We start from the raw sequence: 19,012 nt of genomic DNA, 5'->3' as shown, positions 1-19,012 counted from the left end.
CAAGATCTGCCAACACATTCTGGTGTTTGATCACTTGCAATCACATGCAACACGCTTGGTAAATTTGGATAGGAAACGACGCTGATTTTGCTATTCTGGGTAAAAGAAAAATTCGGAACCATCCTTCTGCATGCTCAGAGGTTTTCCTTTGTTCTTATTGAAACTGGTTCAAGCAGCCTCACAGGCAAATTTACTACACCAGTGTTACACAACTGAAGAGCTCATAAATTCACTTAAGTCAATGCAGCCTAACCAAAAGGGATTTTGTCAGGATAGAGGAGCCTGCTTTACATAGGTCCAAGGTAATTTATTTTCTTTAAACTAAGAGCATCTGCAGGAGTATAAATTAGACTTAAAAAAAGAAACAAAACAATCCCTTGCTGACTGGCTCCTCTTGGCAATGCTGCAAGAGATGCAGAAAGATGAGGTGCACATTTCTACCTCTCCTATCTCACTATGTTTATTCAGAATTAGGAGAAGCATGTTCCCCTGAAGAGACTCTAGTAACTACTGCTGTTATTCTAGTAACTTCTCAGATCTACCTGACTACTGTCATTTCTGTCTCTCACGGGGCTAACTTATAAAGTACTGCATGATAAAACAAACCTGGAAACCTAGGAACATAAATGAATCATTACTTTATTTCCTGGAAAACACATCCCACATTTACTGGAGATACCATCATCTACAAGGTGATAGCCTTTATCTGTTGTGGTAAGTTTCAATTTGCATTACCAACTATGCTTCAACATTACCAAGAAACCCTCATCAATATAAACCAACAGTGTTCCAAAGTAACAAATTATCTTCCTCCATCTCAAGCAGCTTGAAAGCACAATTGAGATCTGAATTACCAAAATATCTCTTGAAGGATCATTAACTCTGAAATATAATGACAAGTGCTTAAATGTCAACAATATTAATTATATCATTATCATTCTTTTCAAAAGAAACCTCCTACTAATACCCACAACTCTTGCTAACAGTGGGTAACAGGATTTAAGCAGGTTAATTGAAGATTTATGCTCGGACTGCTGGAGCTGGAAAACAACAAAATAAGGCAGTGTGTTGTTATTCATACTTGTCTATAAAGCAGAGGCAAACATGACAGGTATCCCCTCATTAAAGCTGCAAGTTGAAACACTTCTTAGGGACCACTTTGCCACCAACCCAACTTCCTCCAGATTAAATTTTCCTTCAGGTCATCTTCGGGGACAGAAGTTCCCCATGATCCCTACCCACCCCAACAGAAACTCCTGATCTCCAACAGCCTCTCCAGTATTCCAGCAAACACCACAGCTCGAGGGAGGGATGGAAATTGTGCTGGAGGATACAAAGGATGCCATTGGTGAGAGTTTGGTTACTGTTTTCATGGATGACAACGTGGGTTTTTTTTATTATTATTAAGGGTTTAATGGGTATATTATTATGGGTTTAATTTTTTATTATTATGGGTTTAAAAGATTCCCAAGCCCTTCAATTGTGTCAAATAGCAAATGAAGCGTGGGTGGGAGTGCTAAATTGGATTTTGTACTTGTTTTTCAGAGAGATTACTGTTTGTGCTCATAGGACAAAATTAACATCTCCCAGATGCCGTAAGAAGCCACAGATATTAGAAAAGTTTCTGACATCTTGGTGTTTATTCAAAAATATTTTACGGTGGGATAATCAGTCATCCATAAAAGTTTGGAATTTTCCTTCTTCCCTAAACTTCAGAAAGGCTTTTCCTCTCTTTCATTTCTTTTTGCCTACTTCTACACAGTCTTTCATTTCCCTATTTCATTCATTACATGCTCTAAGCAAAGGAAAAGATTAGAAGGTACCAACAATTTTCAAAAATTTCTGTCAGCTGGACTCAAAATAACATCAAAGGAACTAAGGAAATAAGAAAATACTTTTGTCCTCCCGGTATCATCAGCAGTTTCTCACACACTTTTCTCATTTCATGCAGTTAGATTAATAAATCACGCTCTAAACATACATGGCATCGCTGTATGCCCATTACAGATAGTTGCAATACTCCCTTGCAGCCCCAAAACCTGCAAGAGTTCATTTCTGCAGAACTTCCTATAAAACTGACATTTAAATTACATTATTCATATAAAGAAAAAAAATATTTTGCAGACTTGCAGGATTAGAGGACTGCAGGTTTTGTACAAGTTTCAGATAAGAAATTATATAATGCTTTTATTCTGTGTTCATGCTCAACCAAAAGTATACACAAGGCTTTGTAACTTACTTGATTCTACTATATAATTTCTGACATGTCACAAAACTTAACGTTACACTGCAAGAAGAGACAGAGGCTTAGTTACAATGTGTGATAAATCTTAAATGTTCCGAATTATCGGCCTGTACAAAATTACTTGATGAAGAAAGATGACAAAGAATATAAAATAAAATTGGACATTGTAGTATCAGGGAGAAAATTCAGTGATCTATCACTGGCTGGGGCAGTCCAATTGGGTGTAGCAGGTCTAAAAAAATTGGAGAGGCAAAAATGAAACTCAGAGGCAGCACCCTCAAATTTTGGCTATCTTGAAATTTCAAGGCAACTCCTACTTCTTTAAGAGAACAAAATAATGCCTTACACACACATGCTTTTGAAAAACACCACAGGTTTTGTGTATATCCTCCAGGAACCTTTCAAAAGAAAAAGTATCTTATTGAACTACCAAGTCATAACAGCTAATCATTTTTCTCGTAACTATACTTAGAGTAATTTGTTAGGGTAAAGGTAACACATGGTAAATTTTCAAATACCAACATATTTTGGCCATTACACAAGATAGGAAAAACCTTTGATAATTACTTTCATAGTCAATGCTAATTCCAGTGCAATCTGGAGGGTTAGTTCAGAAACCCATTAAATGTGACTCTAAATAAAACTACACAGTAAGAACAGTTAAACGCTACAAGCAAATATAAATTAAAATAAATTAAAATCAGAGAGCTCATGGCTGCAAAAACATGGTTTAATGGCCTGGTGAACCTCCTACAAAAGTTAATCTCATTGTAACACTTAAAAATAGACAAGATTCCTTCAGTCTGGCACGCAACCAAATCCTAAATTTAGAGACTTGCACTGCCTGTTTTCACTTGAAAGATGATTAGAAATTTTGCTTTTATGATGAGTATGTTCTTTGGCAATGATATGATCATGGAATTCAGAGATTAAACCAATGAATATACACACTAGCAAAAATAAAACTTAAAGCTTTCTAAATCACAGATGAAATGTATTGTTTAAAATCTCCACATTTAGCTGGGCTCCCAAACATTTCTCTAATACGTTAATCCATTTTAAAGTTATTTTTGTCATTTCTCTAGACTGCTGGCTCTCCTCATAAGCCTACCTAATTAGAGAATATTAGAATTAGAATCTGAGCTGGAACGTAACAGCCAACATTTGGATTTGAAACTACTTATCGCACCAGTCGGACTCTTAAAACGCTCTCGGTTGCATTCTGTTGTCTTCTCTCATTCACAGAAGAATACTTAAAGGAAATTAGTTTTCTTAAATCAATTACAGATATGAAGACCACAAGGTCTGAATATTAGAAAAAAGACACCTGACATGTATCACAAGAAAACTCCCCAACTTCTCCTTCTACCAGGCAGTCTTCAAAAAGGAATCACTCATCTAGACAATAGTTCAAATCACAGAACATCTATAATGAGAGACTGCAGTCAAAAGTTAGAAGGCCCAATATAAACCATTCTAATTTGTAAGCTCAGGAAAACCATAATTTCTTATCCCAGTGACAGAAATCTGAGCAACCAAATATAAACAAACAGAATCAGCCATCAAAATACTAAATGGGCATGTATTAGAGACATGAAACTCCTGATTCAGAAGATTTAGTATGCCATCAGGCTGAAATAGATAAAAGGGCTTAAAAACACACTGGGATGCAAGGTGTCAGGCAGACAAAAACAAGAATTCTTTTCATACAAAAATCCCTGGACTCTCAACAATCAACTGCCGTGACTGTGAAAATGGTTAAAATGCTTCTCTGATAACAAGTATCAAAATTTCCACTGCATTAAAGAACGGATGTTATTACTCTGAAGACAAAGATGTACATTAATGGACAAATATAATATCGGAAACAAGAAAGACAAAAGCACAGCTTTTGAAATTCATTTAGTTTAAAAAGTCACCCCATTTACACATCTTATGGGTGGTGAGGAGCTTTTTAAACCTATTTGATCTGTGTCTGAAGCTCACATAAGTTCAAGGAACCGCTGTAAAGCAGAGGGAGTGTGGCCGCAGCCATGTGCTGCGAAACACCCTCCAGGAGTTATACGACCCTTTAGGGCATCAGCTGAAAGAAGCTAATTCTACCTAGCACTACTGGTCTAAGATGGAAAAAAAGCGCACAAATCTACGACTGCATCTGTTTCTTCTCATGCCACAGGTTTGGACTTGAAACATCTATCTTGTTTTAAGAGGCTGAAGGAATTTGCTTGTTAACAAACAGGTGAAAATTCAACTAGAAGCACATGGGATGATGACATCGACTTCAGCAATGGCTGTCATTTCATTTCTTCTCACTGTCTAAGCAGAGATGCAGCCTTTAATAGTTATTGTGACAGAGAATGATAAAATCTGAGAGACTACAAGGGGTAAGAAAGATAAAATTAAGTTAAAATATATAGTGAAAGCTATTCATAGAAGTTAACATTTTCTGCATCTCATCCTTTTTGCATATGCCCCCTTCTAGGTTGAAAGAAGATATTCCCCAAGACTTCTCACGTTGAGGAAAACAAGGAGCATACCATTTAGCCTAAATCAAAAGCAAATCCCAGCACCTCTTCCGCACACAACTTTAAAAGCAGCATTCAACCAAGCTGACATGAGCCTGCCCTATCATGCACAGGCAAAAAATTAAAGGCAGACTCTGTGGATGCAGTGATTCAGAGAAGCTACAATTCTTCCGCCCTGATCAGGTACTAGGGGCTGACAAAATTGAGATGGGCTGGGCAAGAAGCAAGAATAAAAGCACTCGCAACAGGACTTGAGCACATTCATGCCCTATTGGAAGTACTCTCCCCTCCGCACATCTTGTCTGACATGAAACTATGAAAGTCTTTATGTCACCACATCTCTATGAGGATCTTAAGGGAGACAGTGCTGAAAGCCTTACTAAAGATCTCTCTAACCTACCACATAGACAACTTTCTTAACAAGTTTGCAAGGAAATGACACCACAAAGGTCTCTCAAAATGACCTTGTGATGATCCAATCACTTATAAGAAACTACACAGAAGTTACAGAAATGAGCACAAACAGAAGCCCAAGAATAACAGTTTAAGAGCTATTTTGCACTGGAAAGCCGCACCTCATTCCTACACACACAGACACAGTGGCAGTCATACCACTAAATGGTAACAGATATATTAGTGATACAGATGCACATATTGCAACCAAACACAAGAGTCTGTATTTTCTCTGGTTGTGGTCAATCTGCCATGTTATCATTCTCCAATTTTAGATTCTGATAAATTTTTTATGGATTCTGACTTTAAAATCCTAGCTGCTTGTATTGTTTTTACATATATTAGATGAATTTGAAATGCGTTGCTAGGTACTGTATTATGCAGTGAGCAATAGTTAGGGACTCACTCTGGGTATTTGAGATTTACTTCAGAGGCTGTGATTTCACTCGTCCCCAAAGGCTTAATTCCTTTCCCTCATAGACAGTCCTCTCCTGACAGTAAATCTCCTCTTTTTCTGGTCTTGTTCTTTTTCCTCCACCTCTAGTTTTCCTACAAGTTGTCTAAAGGTAGAGGGGACCTGAGAATTTCATTTCAGAAGCTGGTATTTTTAATACAGGTAAGGTGTAATCTACAGTGTAGGCTGTGGGAAATCATACCCTGTTCTATGAGCCTTCATGCAGAAAACATGACAATGGTGATTTAGGTAAAGCAAGATTCCTTTCTAGACTTTTTACAACAAGATCTTGTAATGTAATACCTTATCAGCATTTGAAGTGGTTTTCGTGTGTACAGAAACACAGAATCATGTAGTTGTAAGGGATCTCCAGAGGTCATTTAGTCCAACACAACAAGCCTTACCAACAGCTCTGAAATTTAAACTGGGCTTTAAATCATGAGACTTGCAGGGTTTACCACCTTATGAATTTAAATACAAATAGAAGCTTGTAAGAATTCACTGATATTCACAGACAGAAAGCCGTGTTATGAAATCGGCACCATAATTACATTTCATTAGCATTCAAAAGTGACAGTTTGCTTCTTTACACAACACAATTAAAATACTTCTATACCATTAAAAGAAAATGTCTAGAATCAGTAGACTAGTACCATATAGGCTGTCTCTATCTCACTTGTCTTACAGTTTTGCCTTGCTTTGTTCTGTAGTGGACAGATGCTATTGGATATATACCACAGGTATGAATTCACATGTAAATAGAGAAACAAAATACTTCCATTGTATAGTACAATCAAAGAAAGTCCTCCAAAGCTCTCTTTTCCAATAGGTAGAACGGTGCCATCCTAAAGAACAACTTACTTTCTTTAAGCATTTCTTTTCTCATTTATAAAAAGCAGCAGATGACAGAGGTATTACACACACTGTTTGCAAACATTCATTTCATTATTGGAGCTTACTTAAACTGTCTCCATTTTAGGGGAGATCTAAGGTCCAGTGATACTTGAGCATCTGATTAGGGGTCGGTTTGTCCACTACCATGTAATTCTTTATCCTTCTTTTCCTTCTCATTTCCTTTCATGTCACTATCTCCCCTTGATACCAACATGTTCATGTTGGAGATTTCAAACAGTGCTGATCAGTGGCAGAAAAATATGCCCACAATAAACAAATGATGGATGTGTGTGAAAGAATGTGGGCAAATATAAAACACAGATGAATAAAAACTTCAGTCAAGTGATTTGTTTCCTCTCCTGGGCCCCATCAGGTCAACAGCTTCTTATTTAGCCACAGACTGCATTTTTAAAGTCTATAACAAACTACTTGGGAGAGTCTTTCGCTGAACAAGAATGCAAACCTGTTTGCAGATTTTCCAGTTGATATATGGATCCCCACCTAAATTTCATTCCACTTTTTTACCTCCTATGCACCTGGTACTGATAAATAGTACACTGTACAATGCAAATCATTCAGATGCCCTGTCTTCAGCAGGACCTCAGCTGTTAGAGACTGCAATAGAGAATAGGGTGCCTGAATTTCATTTTCAAGTTTCCCATTTGAAGCTTTTTGTTTCCTGTTGGTCCTTTGTAGAGAACTTCATGCAGTAATTCTCCTCCTGTCTTGCTGGGCGATCCCCATGATCAGACATGAAAGAGCAGCAGGGAATCTAATACACCTCCGACTGTCCCAATTTAGACAACACTGTGTAAAATAAAAGGGATTTGAAATACATCCGCTACACTTCCAGCCTTATCCTTTCTAGCTTTTGTTCTTTTAATCTTCAGTATGCTCCTCAAATCCCCACAGGCAGCACTCCTTTGCCAGTGCCTTCAGGAACTCCAGCTGGCAGACAAAGAGCCATCAAGAGTGGCAGAGAGGGAGAGCACTTCAGAGTGTGAAAACTGCCTCCCTGCCCGGAATAAGCCCTCCCCTCCTCAACAGAAAATCTTTCGTTGCCCTTGTTCTATGTCTCCTTGGGAAACAAATTCCCAAACTTTACCTAAGCCCTTATGGGAATCCCTTTTTAAGTCCAACTTTCCCACTCAAAACAAAGGAGAGCACAGAAATCTCTTGTCTGTGGCAGGAGTTATTCATGGGAGTGTTTGACCTAATTGCTTTGTACCCCAAATTGCTTAAAAACTTACCTGTATTAGGGGAGAGGGAACAAAAGGAGGGTATGAATGTGACTCATCACTTGTTTAGAATAGATGAGCAGACAAGAGACATGAAGTTTTGCAGTCTCAGGAGATGAAAGAAAGAGAAAGCCCATGTAGAAAGGCAAGAATAGGAAAAACATTTCAGTAGCTGTTCACATGTTATCTGGGCTATTTCTAACACTTTAATAGAGGTACTAATAAATTTGTTACAGCTTTACCTTTCTACTTATTGACATCATAGAATATATCCCCAGACTACCAGCATTACTATCATGTCAACTGGCAATTATTAAAAAAAAATTAAAACATAAATAACAATAATAGTAGCCACTGCTAATAATAAAACCATATAATAATTGATGTTGGTGGATCTTGCATGAGTAAAATAATGGATTTCACTATAAAATACATTCAAATAGTAAGGTGGTTAGAAACAAAACAGATTTGATTGGGAGGCACCTCTGGAGGTTGTTTGATCAATCCTTCAGCATCCAGGTCATTACTTGTGTCTTATTTCCTTAAGCAGGCCATAACTTTATCATCTTCTACTGTGGGTAGTGCTTTCCTCCCCCAGACTGGCACTGGGCTCAGGCAGCTGATGATCCTGATGCCAAACCTTACCAGTAAAAAACAACTGAGGCATCAAAGCAGTTGAGTACCTTTTCCATATCCTTTGTCACTATGTTCCCTGCATCAGTGAGCAGCAGGGCCCATATCTTCTTGGGTCTTAAGATAAAAATCTCTTGCTTATTTCAATAAGCTCACTGGAGACAGAAAATATTCCAGATGCCCAGATCACTCTGTTCTATACTATCTGTTTGCATTTGTGAATATGAAACAGTAGAAACTACATCCAGTATTTGTGCTATAAAGAGAAAGCTTTTTCCATCCAGATACTGGGAATTAGGACTGGTGATAAACATGACAATAAATGATATAACCAGTTTCTGTCATTCTACAACTAGGAATAAGCTATCACAAAGCTTCAAAAAATATTTTCATTTCAACACAACTTAGAAATTATATTAATTTATAAGATAGTGAGGCTCCGTTGCAATAACTTGTTTTATTTTATAGTTCCCTCTAAACTAAAAATAGACCCAATCTAGTGTTTGAGAAGATTATTGCACCTTGAGGGCACCCAGCAAAACACAAAATGGATTTTAAAGGTATGTGGTACTGATGTGAAGTATCACATCTGTACATTTTAGGACGCAAAATGAAAAATGACCACATAAGATGAACACAATGACAAAAACCAAAGCAATAACTTACTGATTTACGGAAACTGATTTAATTGCAGGGATCCTAATTTCTGTATGTCCAAGGCTTCAAAACAGCCTTTGACATGGCTGATATTTCAGTCTAGCGTAACAAAACTAAGCTTTAGGAAAACTGTAATCTTCATCAATGCTGACAAAAGTTATTTCCCTTGAAGATTACACCTGAGCTTGGACAGCTTCAGAGCAGTACGCACCTTTAATGATATCAGGTTATACAGCAAGCAGAGCATAGACATATGTAGAACCACTTCAGTATAAGTGCAAATGAAACTGTGCTGAAGAAGCCTACAAAACCTAAAATACAACTTGAATGAAATAAAAGTCCTTAAAAAAGTAACAAAATTGGAAGGAAACACAAACCTATCCCAAAGAACCATTTTTTCAATTTATAAATACCAGAAAACAACTGAAGTCCACTCAAAAAGAACACAAAATTAACAAGAAAGATGATAGACAAGAAACACTGATGGATGTCTTACTGAATAATATAAATTTGGAAAGAAACATCGTTAGTATGGTTATACGCTACCCAGTATGGTTCCCATGCTACCCAAAACATCCTATTTCTTCTGAAGGTACTGCTAATACAGTAGGTAAGGAGCTCCCATTTTCTATTGATACGGTCGCTACCGGGAAGAAAGGCAAATTTTCCACCTAAATTCCTGAAAAAAAAGTGCTTCCAAATTAATCTTTTACCTATCAGCTCATACTGCATCCAACTTTTGTGCTAACCCATCACCAAAAAAAATATGAAACATTACATTCAACTACTAGTTGAAAAAAAATAATTCATACTTTCTTCTTTCACGTGATGTTAGGAAAAACTGACTTTGCCAAAAAAAGTGATGTATGCTTCAAGTGACTGAATCTGCATTCGGTAGCCCAGAAGACCCATATATGTTATAAAAATTTACACAGCTTCAAATCACTCAAATTAACAATACCCCAAGCACCATCTATTTTTGTGACAGTTAATCTATTATTTCAGTCATCAGTTTGTTTTTCCCCTTAGTGGCCTTAAAATTTTCTATATGTGTAACAAATTTTTATATATATATATATATGTGTCACTTGTTCAGTATGTTAGAAAAATACTTTAAAAGAAATCACTTAGAGTATAAAAACATGGTGACAATGTTGTAACACTGTAAATCTGTTATAAGCAAGTTTTTACAGTGGTATGTCTTCAAAAACAGTTTTTTTAATGTGCCATTTTTAAATGAAAAAGCCTTTTCAGCTATTAAGCATAGAGAAGAAGGAAATCAATTCTTTGATGACTTTGTTGACATAAATATATCTGACAATAGACAGTTTGCATTTAAACCTAAGACATTTTGATGTGAGTTTGTCTAAGCTACAATTATTTTGTGCTCTTTCCTAATAGCCTGGATAATTTGGGTAATAAAATAAACAATTTAACTCTGCACAGTTAATAACTTACCCTTACTTGACCAACAAAAGCATTGGCTTCCTCTTCCTGTACAGACAGGTTTTTAGGTAGAAACATATCAAAAACTGGTCCGTTGTCATTTACATCCGTCACCACTATATTAACAGTAGCAGTTGAGGTCTACAGAGAAAGATAACATTATCAACAAATTATCTTTATTTTACAATTTCACAGATGACAGCTGATCAGCAACCTTACTGCTATATATTAGACCCATCCAGTACAGAATCAGAAGTAAACAGATTATCAATTTTTTTCACGTGTTTTTGTGAAACAGGGAGCATTATTCATTTGAAGAGTTTATTTTTACCTTTCTTTTCTTATAAGACAAAACAGGCTCGAGACTGAATAATATATGAGAGATGCACAAAGGACATCAGATATGTTTTTTCTTATATGGTATTTTAAGGATCTTCCATTCTGAGTGGGGAAAAAAGCTAGAAATGTCAAAATTTGCCAGAACTACAAATTTGGAAAGAAATTACTGATTTTACTGATCAAAATATGCTACTGTGATGACTAGTTTAAATGATTAGTCAGCCTCTTAGCTGGCACAATCATGCTACCACAGCTCCATAGTGATCTCAGCTGGCCTTAGCTCAGAGATGTCTGTATCATCCTTCACCCACATCATGCTGACATGTTATTAAGCATTAGCACATCAACTTTAACATAGAGAGGTGCCTAGTGGGAACTGCATAATTAACTATATTTAACATACATCAATTTTTCACAAAATATGTCTGTGCTTCCTACTGAAATTTTCTATCCAAATCAAAGCAACTGGAGAGTGAAATACTTTGTTTGCAGATCTTCACAGCTTGAGTCAGATCCCTTTTTACTGGTCCTATATACTGAGTGTTTAGACACAAAGCATCACATTATTGTATTTAATACATTATTGTAGTTAATGCATTATTGTATTTTAAATCAATTCAACAAATGCTAACACCTTCAGAGATACTTTTATTCCATAAATTCAAATCCAGCACAGCAGCGAGTACTGCTGAGAACTGTAGCTTCAGGTTTGTTACAGTTTAAGATCATATTAGAAACATCAGCTAACACTAGTTACTTCATGCAGTTAGTTATTTCAGAATATGCCTAAGCATTGGCATCTCTTCTCTGTTTCTCAAGTTTAACAGTTTCACATTGAGGTGAAATACCTCAGTTTGAGCCTCATGAATTTAAACATTGTGGCAAGAGCAACAAAAACATGCCTTTGTTTTATACCCTATAAATATAACTACAGAAGAGCTTAGGCTAATAACGCAAGTTTCTGTGGTCTGTGACACGGGTTGCAAAGAGAAGGAATGAACAGTACTCTTCATACCACCAGAGAAAAGAGAAGCCCTACTAGGCAAAAACCATGGTAAGGGAAGACTGAAATTATACACGAGGAAAGCCTTTCATCGCAAGAACAGAGAAGCACAGGCACAGACATTGCAGGGAGGCTATAGCATCTTCCCCAGGAGCAAGACGCATTACTATCTGGCGTGACCAATAGCAGTGTAAACTGATGCTGATGCTGTGGTGGAGCAGTGGATGGGCAGGCTAACCTGGTATTATAACACGGTGTCATTAGTCTATCAATGCTTCCTTCGGTGTTTCATTCAGTTCATATGAAAAGAAAATAACATTATCTTATTCTATAAATACAGCCTGTTAGACAAGTACACTAAGGGAGATAGATGCTAGAAAGAAAAACGTGTGAAGTTTAATACTGACGCCTTATTGCTGCAGACTGCTAATGCTGGCTGTCCAGACTCTGTTTTGTACTGTTCCCCCAGTGACAGTAATATTTGTAACGATGTCTATGCTGCAGCCACTGCTACTGTGAAGTGCAGCATAAAAATCAAACACAGTGTATTAAATCAGCTTTCCTGTGCAGTATCTAGATGCCTTCTGATACTGAACTACTTTGCATCAAGCTGCATTGGGGGAAATCTCTATGACATTACAGTCACAGCAATTACACAGTGCAGATGTAGCCCCTGAAAAAGTCCCTTGCTTTAGGCACAAGACTAACCAACCTGTTAGAATGTGGCACCCCACAGGTTTCATAAAGAAACCTGTAACCATCCTCCCTTAAAAACAAAAAAAAGTCTGAATATAAACCCACACCTTTGTGTGCCTTTTCTGAACAATCTTCTGGTGCAGTACCTCCCATGTAACAAACCTCAAGCAGTTTTACATCCTCATAGGTACCCACAGTAACTGTCCACAACAAATGCAGAATACCGTCTAATTTTTATTAAGGGGCAAGCTCCTATCTGCCACATGGGAAAAGCACTTGCAAAGGACAACTAATGTACTCACTATCTTAATAGCATTTGGTCATGCTTTCATTGCTGCCTTGCCAGTTCAATCTGATAACTTACTCTCTGCAGGGGAGATCCTGTAACAGGTCAATCTCCTTCACCTTCCAAATCCTCAGACTTGGCAGGTGGCCCAGTCACCAGCATTGGAGTCAGCTGCCTCTTTTCACAGCTTTAAATGCAGCTGGTGCATTTGCACAGTGTCCCACGTATTCACGGAGGTGCTACCTGTGCTAGCAGGCTTCCTTAGCAATCCCTCTTGATAGCAGCACGGCAAAGAGCAGATCCCAAACAACACAAGTAGCAGAAATAATATCCATGCACAACAGACCTTTTTCAGAGTGAGAGTTTTTCTACAGTTTTTGTATGGAGGCAAATGCAGAAAACAGGTCTGTTCAACAATAAGCGCCATACAATTACTACTTAATAGTTAAAAAGTAATGAACACAGAATATTTTGAAACAAACAAGAAGATGCTTTCAGGCTGGCTTCTTATATTTGCTTATGCTCAGTTACTTGCTAATTGTTTCTGAAACTGCCATTTCTGCATTCAATTTATGTAAAGAAAATGCACTTTACAATTTATGCATCATTGTCAACACAAAACACACTCCGGAATGTTTGCTCTGATGACGTGCACTGAATGTAAATCCATCTTCCGAAGCTAACTTGATTCCACAGAATGCCTGGTAATAAAAACTCTTAGATTTAATAAACTGAGAGAAATATAGCATAAAAAACATTGGCTTAAGACAGTAAGTAGTTCTTATTTTGAAAATATTTCTTTTCCATTCAAAATAATTTTAATGGGATGTGTCTGATAATCTGGGGCTGTTTACTTCTGATGATGCTGAATCAACCCACAGCAGCTCTCAGAACAGCCACCAAAACATACCTTTGCATCTGATAACTTCTGAAGCAAGCGCTGAAAGTAAAATTACCGCTGTGAATTACTTACAGGTCTAACTTTTGTACGTCAGTGCATGTTAACGGCCGGGCTCACGTACTTACTTTAGATAAAGACAGCAACACGTTATGAGTAACTCTTATGAGCACTTCTAAATGACTGTGTTTTTTCTAAACGCAAGCAGCTCTCTGCTCTGGAAACATGCTATTAACAACATGACCCTGCAGCAATACTTTTACATCTTGAACAAAAAAGGGAACTTTTCTTCTTTTCAAGCCTTCTTGAAACCCACTCATTATAATATTATTAGAAATACAGAGTTTACTGAAATACTGGATTAAGTCTAGAAGGGGTCATTTGAAGTATCAAAGCAGCCTCAGGTTTCACCTGAGACAGTGGAGGCAGCAGTGAAGGCTGAGCTCTGCTTAATATAACTTGGATTTTAAGATGAATTTTAACATACTTTTCAACATCTTTATCGATAATGTAGAGAAAGTAATGAAGCACACTCTCAAGTTTCCAGGAGACACCAAACTAGAGGTAACAGTCAGTACGCTGGAGGGCAGAGCTGCCATTCAGAAGGACCTGGGCCAGCTGAGAAATGGGTCAACAGGAACCCTATGAAATTCAGCAAGGACAAATGCCCAGTCCTGCCCCTGGGAAGGACAAGCCCCTTGCAGGGACCTGGGCCAGGGCCTGCCTAGCTGGGAGCAGCTCTGCAGCCAAGGCCTGTGAGTGTCAGCAAACAGGGAGTGGAGCAGGAGCAGCTGCCTGCCCTGGCAGCAACACGGGCCAGCAGCTCATGGGCTGTATGGACAGGGGACCAGCCTGGAGATCCAAGGAACAGATTATCCCCTCTGCTCAGCACTCGGAAGACCACACCTAGATACTTAGATAGTGTCAGGAGAGAAAACTTGTGTAAACTGAAACAAGAGAGGTTCAGACTGGACATAAGGAATAGCTTCTCCCCATGAGGACAAAAATGAGAGCATCTCAGCATGACAAAGCAAAAGAGTTTTCTATACTGTGCTCACATTATAGACAGGTACTGGGAACCTGCTTTCAGCACTCCCTGGATAAGAACATCTTTACGTTTATCTTTTTGATGCCTTTGCATCATTTCATAGGGGTTACCTGAAAAATGCAACAAAGCAACTACCAGCCTGACTTGTGTATGTGAACGGTGAAAGCTTTCTTGAGTTATTCTATAGGTTATTCTGTAACATAGGATAGGACTTGTCACTGGTGCTGAGGGATTCCAGGACAGACTAACCCCCCAGACTAACAAGAATTGGAAACATTGCAGAGTTTTTACTTGGCCTAGTTTTGCAAGAAAAAAAGAAAGTTTGTGGGGATTTTATAAGAAGGGAGAGAGAGAGGTGGAGAAGAGACATTTGGAATTGTTTCCCGACTCTTCCGTTATTTGAGAATTTTCAGTATTTTTCAAACTGATGGCAATAATTCTACTCATCTTAAGCATCCTACCTTACCCGCCAGCCAACACAGCCACACAGAATAGTGTTCCAGTTGTTACTGAGTTTCAAGTCATACTTAAACTTTCACTTATGAATTAAAAAAGCAATATTTTGGCAAAGGAGTAATATTTTATTGGGATGCCAAACAGGAAAATTATTTTATAAAATTAAATTTTCTGTTCTTCCTAAACTTCCAAGGGTACTAAAGTAAGATCCTGTAATAAGACCAATATTTCAAATAATCCTCATTTTTTTATTAGTCACAATTTAGCAAACTATCAAAAGCAGATGAATTCAGTGGCAGGATCACCAAGAGGAGCATTCAGAACAAACTGTGTTACTAGCAATGCCCCTGTGTTCTCTTCCTTTAAATCAGGAACAACAAACACTGAAACTGAGAAAGAATATGGGAATACTCAAAAATCTTGCTATTTCATCTGAATACAGGAAACATTTGTTATCCCACTGATGGAGCAATGCCAATCTTTTACATGAAATGGTAGCCAGTTGGCTACCATTATTTCTTTGAGGTGCAGAGAGCAGCAGTTCTGCCATTAATGTCAGAAACTGCTATAATCAAAGATTATTTAATAAAATCAACATTTTTATATCCCCATTAGATGGCTCCAAAGATTTGCTTAAGCTCTCTGCAAGCCAAAGCTTAAGACTGACATGCTATTCTGAAATAGCCTTTATTAGACAACTAGAATAAATTACAGTGGCTTTTTCAGAACTGCAGCATGGAGCAAGCAGTATTGGTAACATCATGATCATCTGTCCTGTGGATAATGTAAAACGTCACCAGCAACACTAAAATCACATTGACTAAGTAGTCATTGCCTAGAAGTTATGTCCAGGGCTAGCCATAACCTCTTTTCAGTCTGTCACTGGAACAGAAAATAAGAAAGCAAGTAGACTGTGGGTCATACCCTTTCTTACAGCAGCCAAGTAACTATCTGGCACACTAGTCAACAGGCGAGAAGGACCACAGGTAGTGAATGCATGCTTTGGGGATAAAAAGTGCACTGCAGAGAGGATAAAAGTAAACACACTGAGAAAGGATCACTAGATTTCATATGAAGCTCAGTTTCTTGTACCATTAGAGAAGCCTACCATTTCTTATTACCATTTTCAACTGCAGTTAGTAGTTGCTGCCTGAGATTGTTCCTACAGTCACGTAATCCCCACTTCATTTTCTGTGTCACTAGCTTAAATTCTTCCACCAAGGAAACCTCCAGCACACAGACAGAAAGGTGGTGATGCTTTTAACTTTGTCACAACTCATCACATCAAAATTTTTAAGTCAGTAATGAAGAACATGAAGAGCTATAAGAGTAATTCTTGTCTTGGACTATCAAAGCAGCAAAAATTATATTTAAAGACAAGTTCAGACTCGGTGCCCATTTACTTCTGCAAAGCCAGCTTTCTTGTTTTGTTAGTGGGGAAAAAAAAGATAGCTGCATTGGACATCTCATATCCTCAAGGTTCAAAAAAAAGATTTAATTTCTCTTTATTTACTGGTTCTCATACTTCAAGTGCTGTAACATATATCTGGAACCTATGTCCCAGCTCCCTACACAATTACTGTCCTCTTTGGCTCTAGTCTTGTACCACTGCAAGGTGACCTGCATATAGCAGAGTAAAATTACATCAATGCTTAGAATTACCAGCAGCATGAAGCAGATTTTTCCTTGCAAAACTTGGGGAAAACAAATAGAGAGAAAGATGATGATTGAAGAAAATCAGTTGCAGCTAGAATCTTTTAATTTCCTCCCTTGATTGTATACATGCTATTTTGTTCATTACATACTTCAGAATAAAAGCAAATAGTTTCATAAATATCTTAAGGAATTATGAAAAGTTGCCGTATTTTGCAGAGCATCCTAAAAGAGACAGTAAAACAGCACTCGCTCATGAAACAGAGCTGCTGTTTTGCTAAAGCTCTTGGTATATGTTTAATTACTGCTAAAAGTCTTTAAACAAACTGGAGTGGTTTCCCAAAGTAGTGAGACACACACCTAATTCACAACTGGTTTTGTATATCAACTGAATGGATACTCCTCATGCAAATACCAAGGTAATACAGTAAGGGTAAGAATCTGCCTTGGCTGTTTCAAAACTAGGCATTTCTACAAAAGATTTGTCAAATATGGTTTGGAAAGGAGTGTTGAAGCTATTACTGGAAATTCACGCAGGGAAAAAAGTAGTAGAGCCTCATATCAGGCATTTCTTATTTATTACTGAAGCAAACAGTGTTTACTTCTCTTTTATAATAAACATAAGTCAAACAAAAGATCAACAGCTGCAATTTATAGCTTTCTTAGGGCCACTAAAATAGTTCTTACACATATAATTCTTCCCTAAGCAATAAATGTAACATTTACATCGCCTCCACAAGTATCTTTTGTCCTAAGTATGCCAGGCCCTGATAAATGTTATGGATGATAAATTTGAAGGAAATTTCACTTATGACTTACTTTATTTGTACCCTGCCATTTAAATTGAAGTTGGGAATTGATGAGAGCATTCTGTGCCTTGGAGAGGAAACACTCCTAGCTCTGATGTCAAGCAAGTTTATTAATTTAGACAAACTCCAAGACAAACGCTATCATCTCTAGATATAACTAGTTTGCAAATAATAGGATCTGAGGCAAAGCCCAAGGTCTTATTTGGTCAAAAAAGAAACTGTAAATCATGCTTCTGATCTACATATCAGGACTTATCTATATTCAGTTCAAGAAAACTACACTTAAATTACGATATCCAAAACAATAGCTATTCTTTACCAAACAGGGGAAACAGCTGCTCAGATCTTAAGATACTGGCAGTGATAAGGACCAGGATAAAATATACATAAACTATATAACAGGCAAATTGCCATGCTGTCCAAGTTCAGTGCTCCAGGAGAAAGACAGCCTGAAGAGTGGTGTTGCTAATGGGAATCTAATATTGATTGGTAGTGGGGGATGACAATGAAGTGCCAAAGTCAGAAAAAGTGATGGGTAAATATGCACAACGGGTTATGGCCTTGTTCACTAACCTTTTTGAATGCACAGAAGCTGCATAACCACAACAAACAACGTCCACCGGGCCATGGGGAAGGGGAAGCATGTTATTCTTTTCCGTTCTGTTCCTATCAGCAAGGCTGCAAGCCTCAGGTATTTTCAGACCTTGTTTCCTTCCAGTGTAAGGCATGAGAACTTTAAAAGCGGTATCTACTGACCCTCTACACCTCTCCAAGTTAAAAAGAAGAAATGGCCAGCTGGACTGCAAAGAAATTTAGGAGAGAGAAGAGACTGAGGTTGAAGGGAAAGACAAGGCTGGAGCTTGTCAATAAGTACACTAATGAAAAAAGATCAGAAAAAGCCTGGGGAGGAGACAAAGAGAAAAGCTATCAAACACACGAAAATAAATCCCCAAAGCAAACCCCCAAAACTAAAACCTCGTGAACCCAGAAAGAAAATAGAGAAGATGAGAACTTCTGCGGGAAATTAAGAGAAAATCATTACATTCAAGAAATGGCCTTGACAAACACATGGGACTGATGGGATAGGTCTCAACTGTTATGCCAGTGACCGGCCATGTAACAGCCAGGGCTCCAACCATTTGTGAAAGAGAAAGAGTTCTGATCTGCTGTCCAAGCAGATCGCAATATCACAGGAATGAAACATTACTGTTTCTATGGGATGAACCAGCAGTAGTAGCTGGTAGCTTATATCCCAAGGTATATAGCTCAGGCTAAACCA

The 19,012-nt window shown here is 37.8% G+C and overlaps 1 protein-coding gene across 1 annotated transcript in view; it reads right to left on the bottom strand.

Annotated features, from left to right (window-relative positions):
• Positions 1-19,012, bottom strand: part of PCDH15 (protocadherin-related 15) — a 369,468-nt gene that overhangs the window by 119,495 nt on the left and 230,961 nt on the right. The window contains exon 17 of the mRNA XM_010566632.1: positions 10,558-10,686. Coding sequence (XP_010564934.1) covers positions 10,558-10,686 — 129 coding nt within the window. The remainder of the gene's footprint in view (positions 1-10,557; positions 10,687-19,012) is intronic.

The sequence above is a fragment of the Haliaeetus leucocephalus genome, unplaced genomic scaffold (assembly GCF_000737465.1).
Source record: "Haliaeetus leucocephalus isolate CR32 unplaced genomic scaffold, Haliaeetus_leucocephalus-4.0 Scaffold216, whole genome shotgun sequence".
In the NCBI taxonomy this organism is placed as follows: Eukaryota; Metazoa; Chordata; class Aves; order Accipitriformes; family Accipitridae; genus Haliaeetus; species Haliaeetus leucocephalus.
This window is presented reverse-complemented; position numbering and strand designations above follow the sequence as displayed.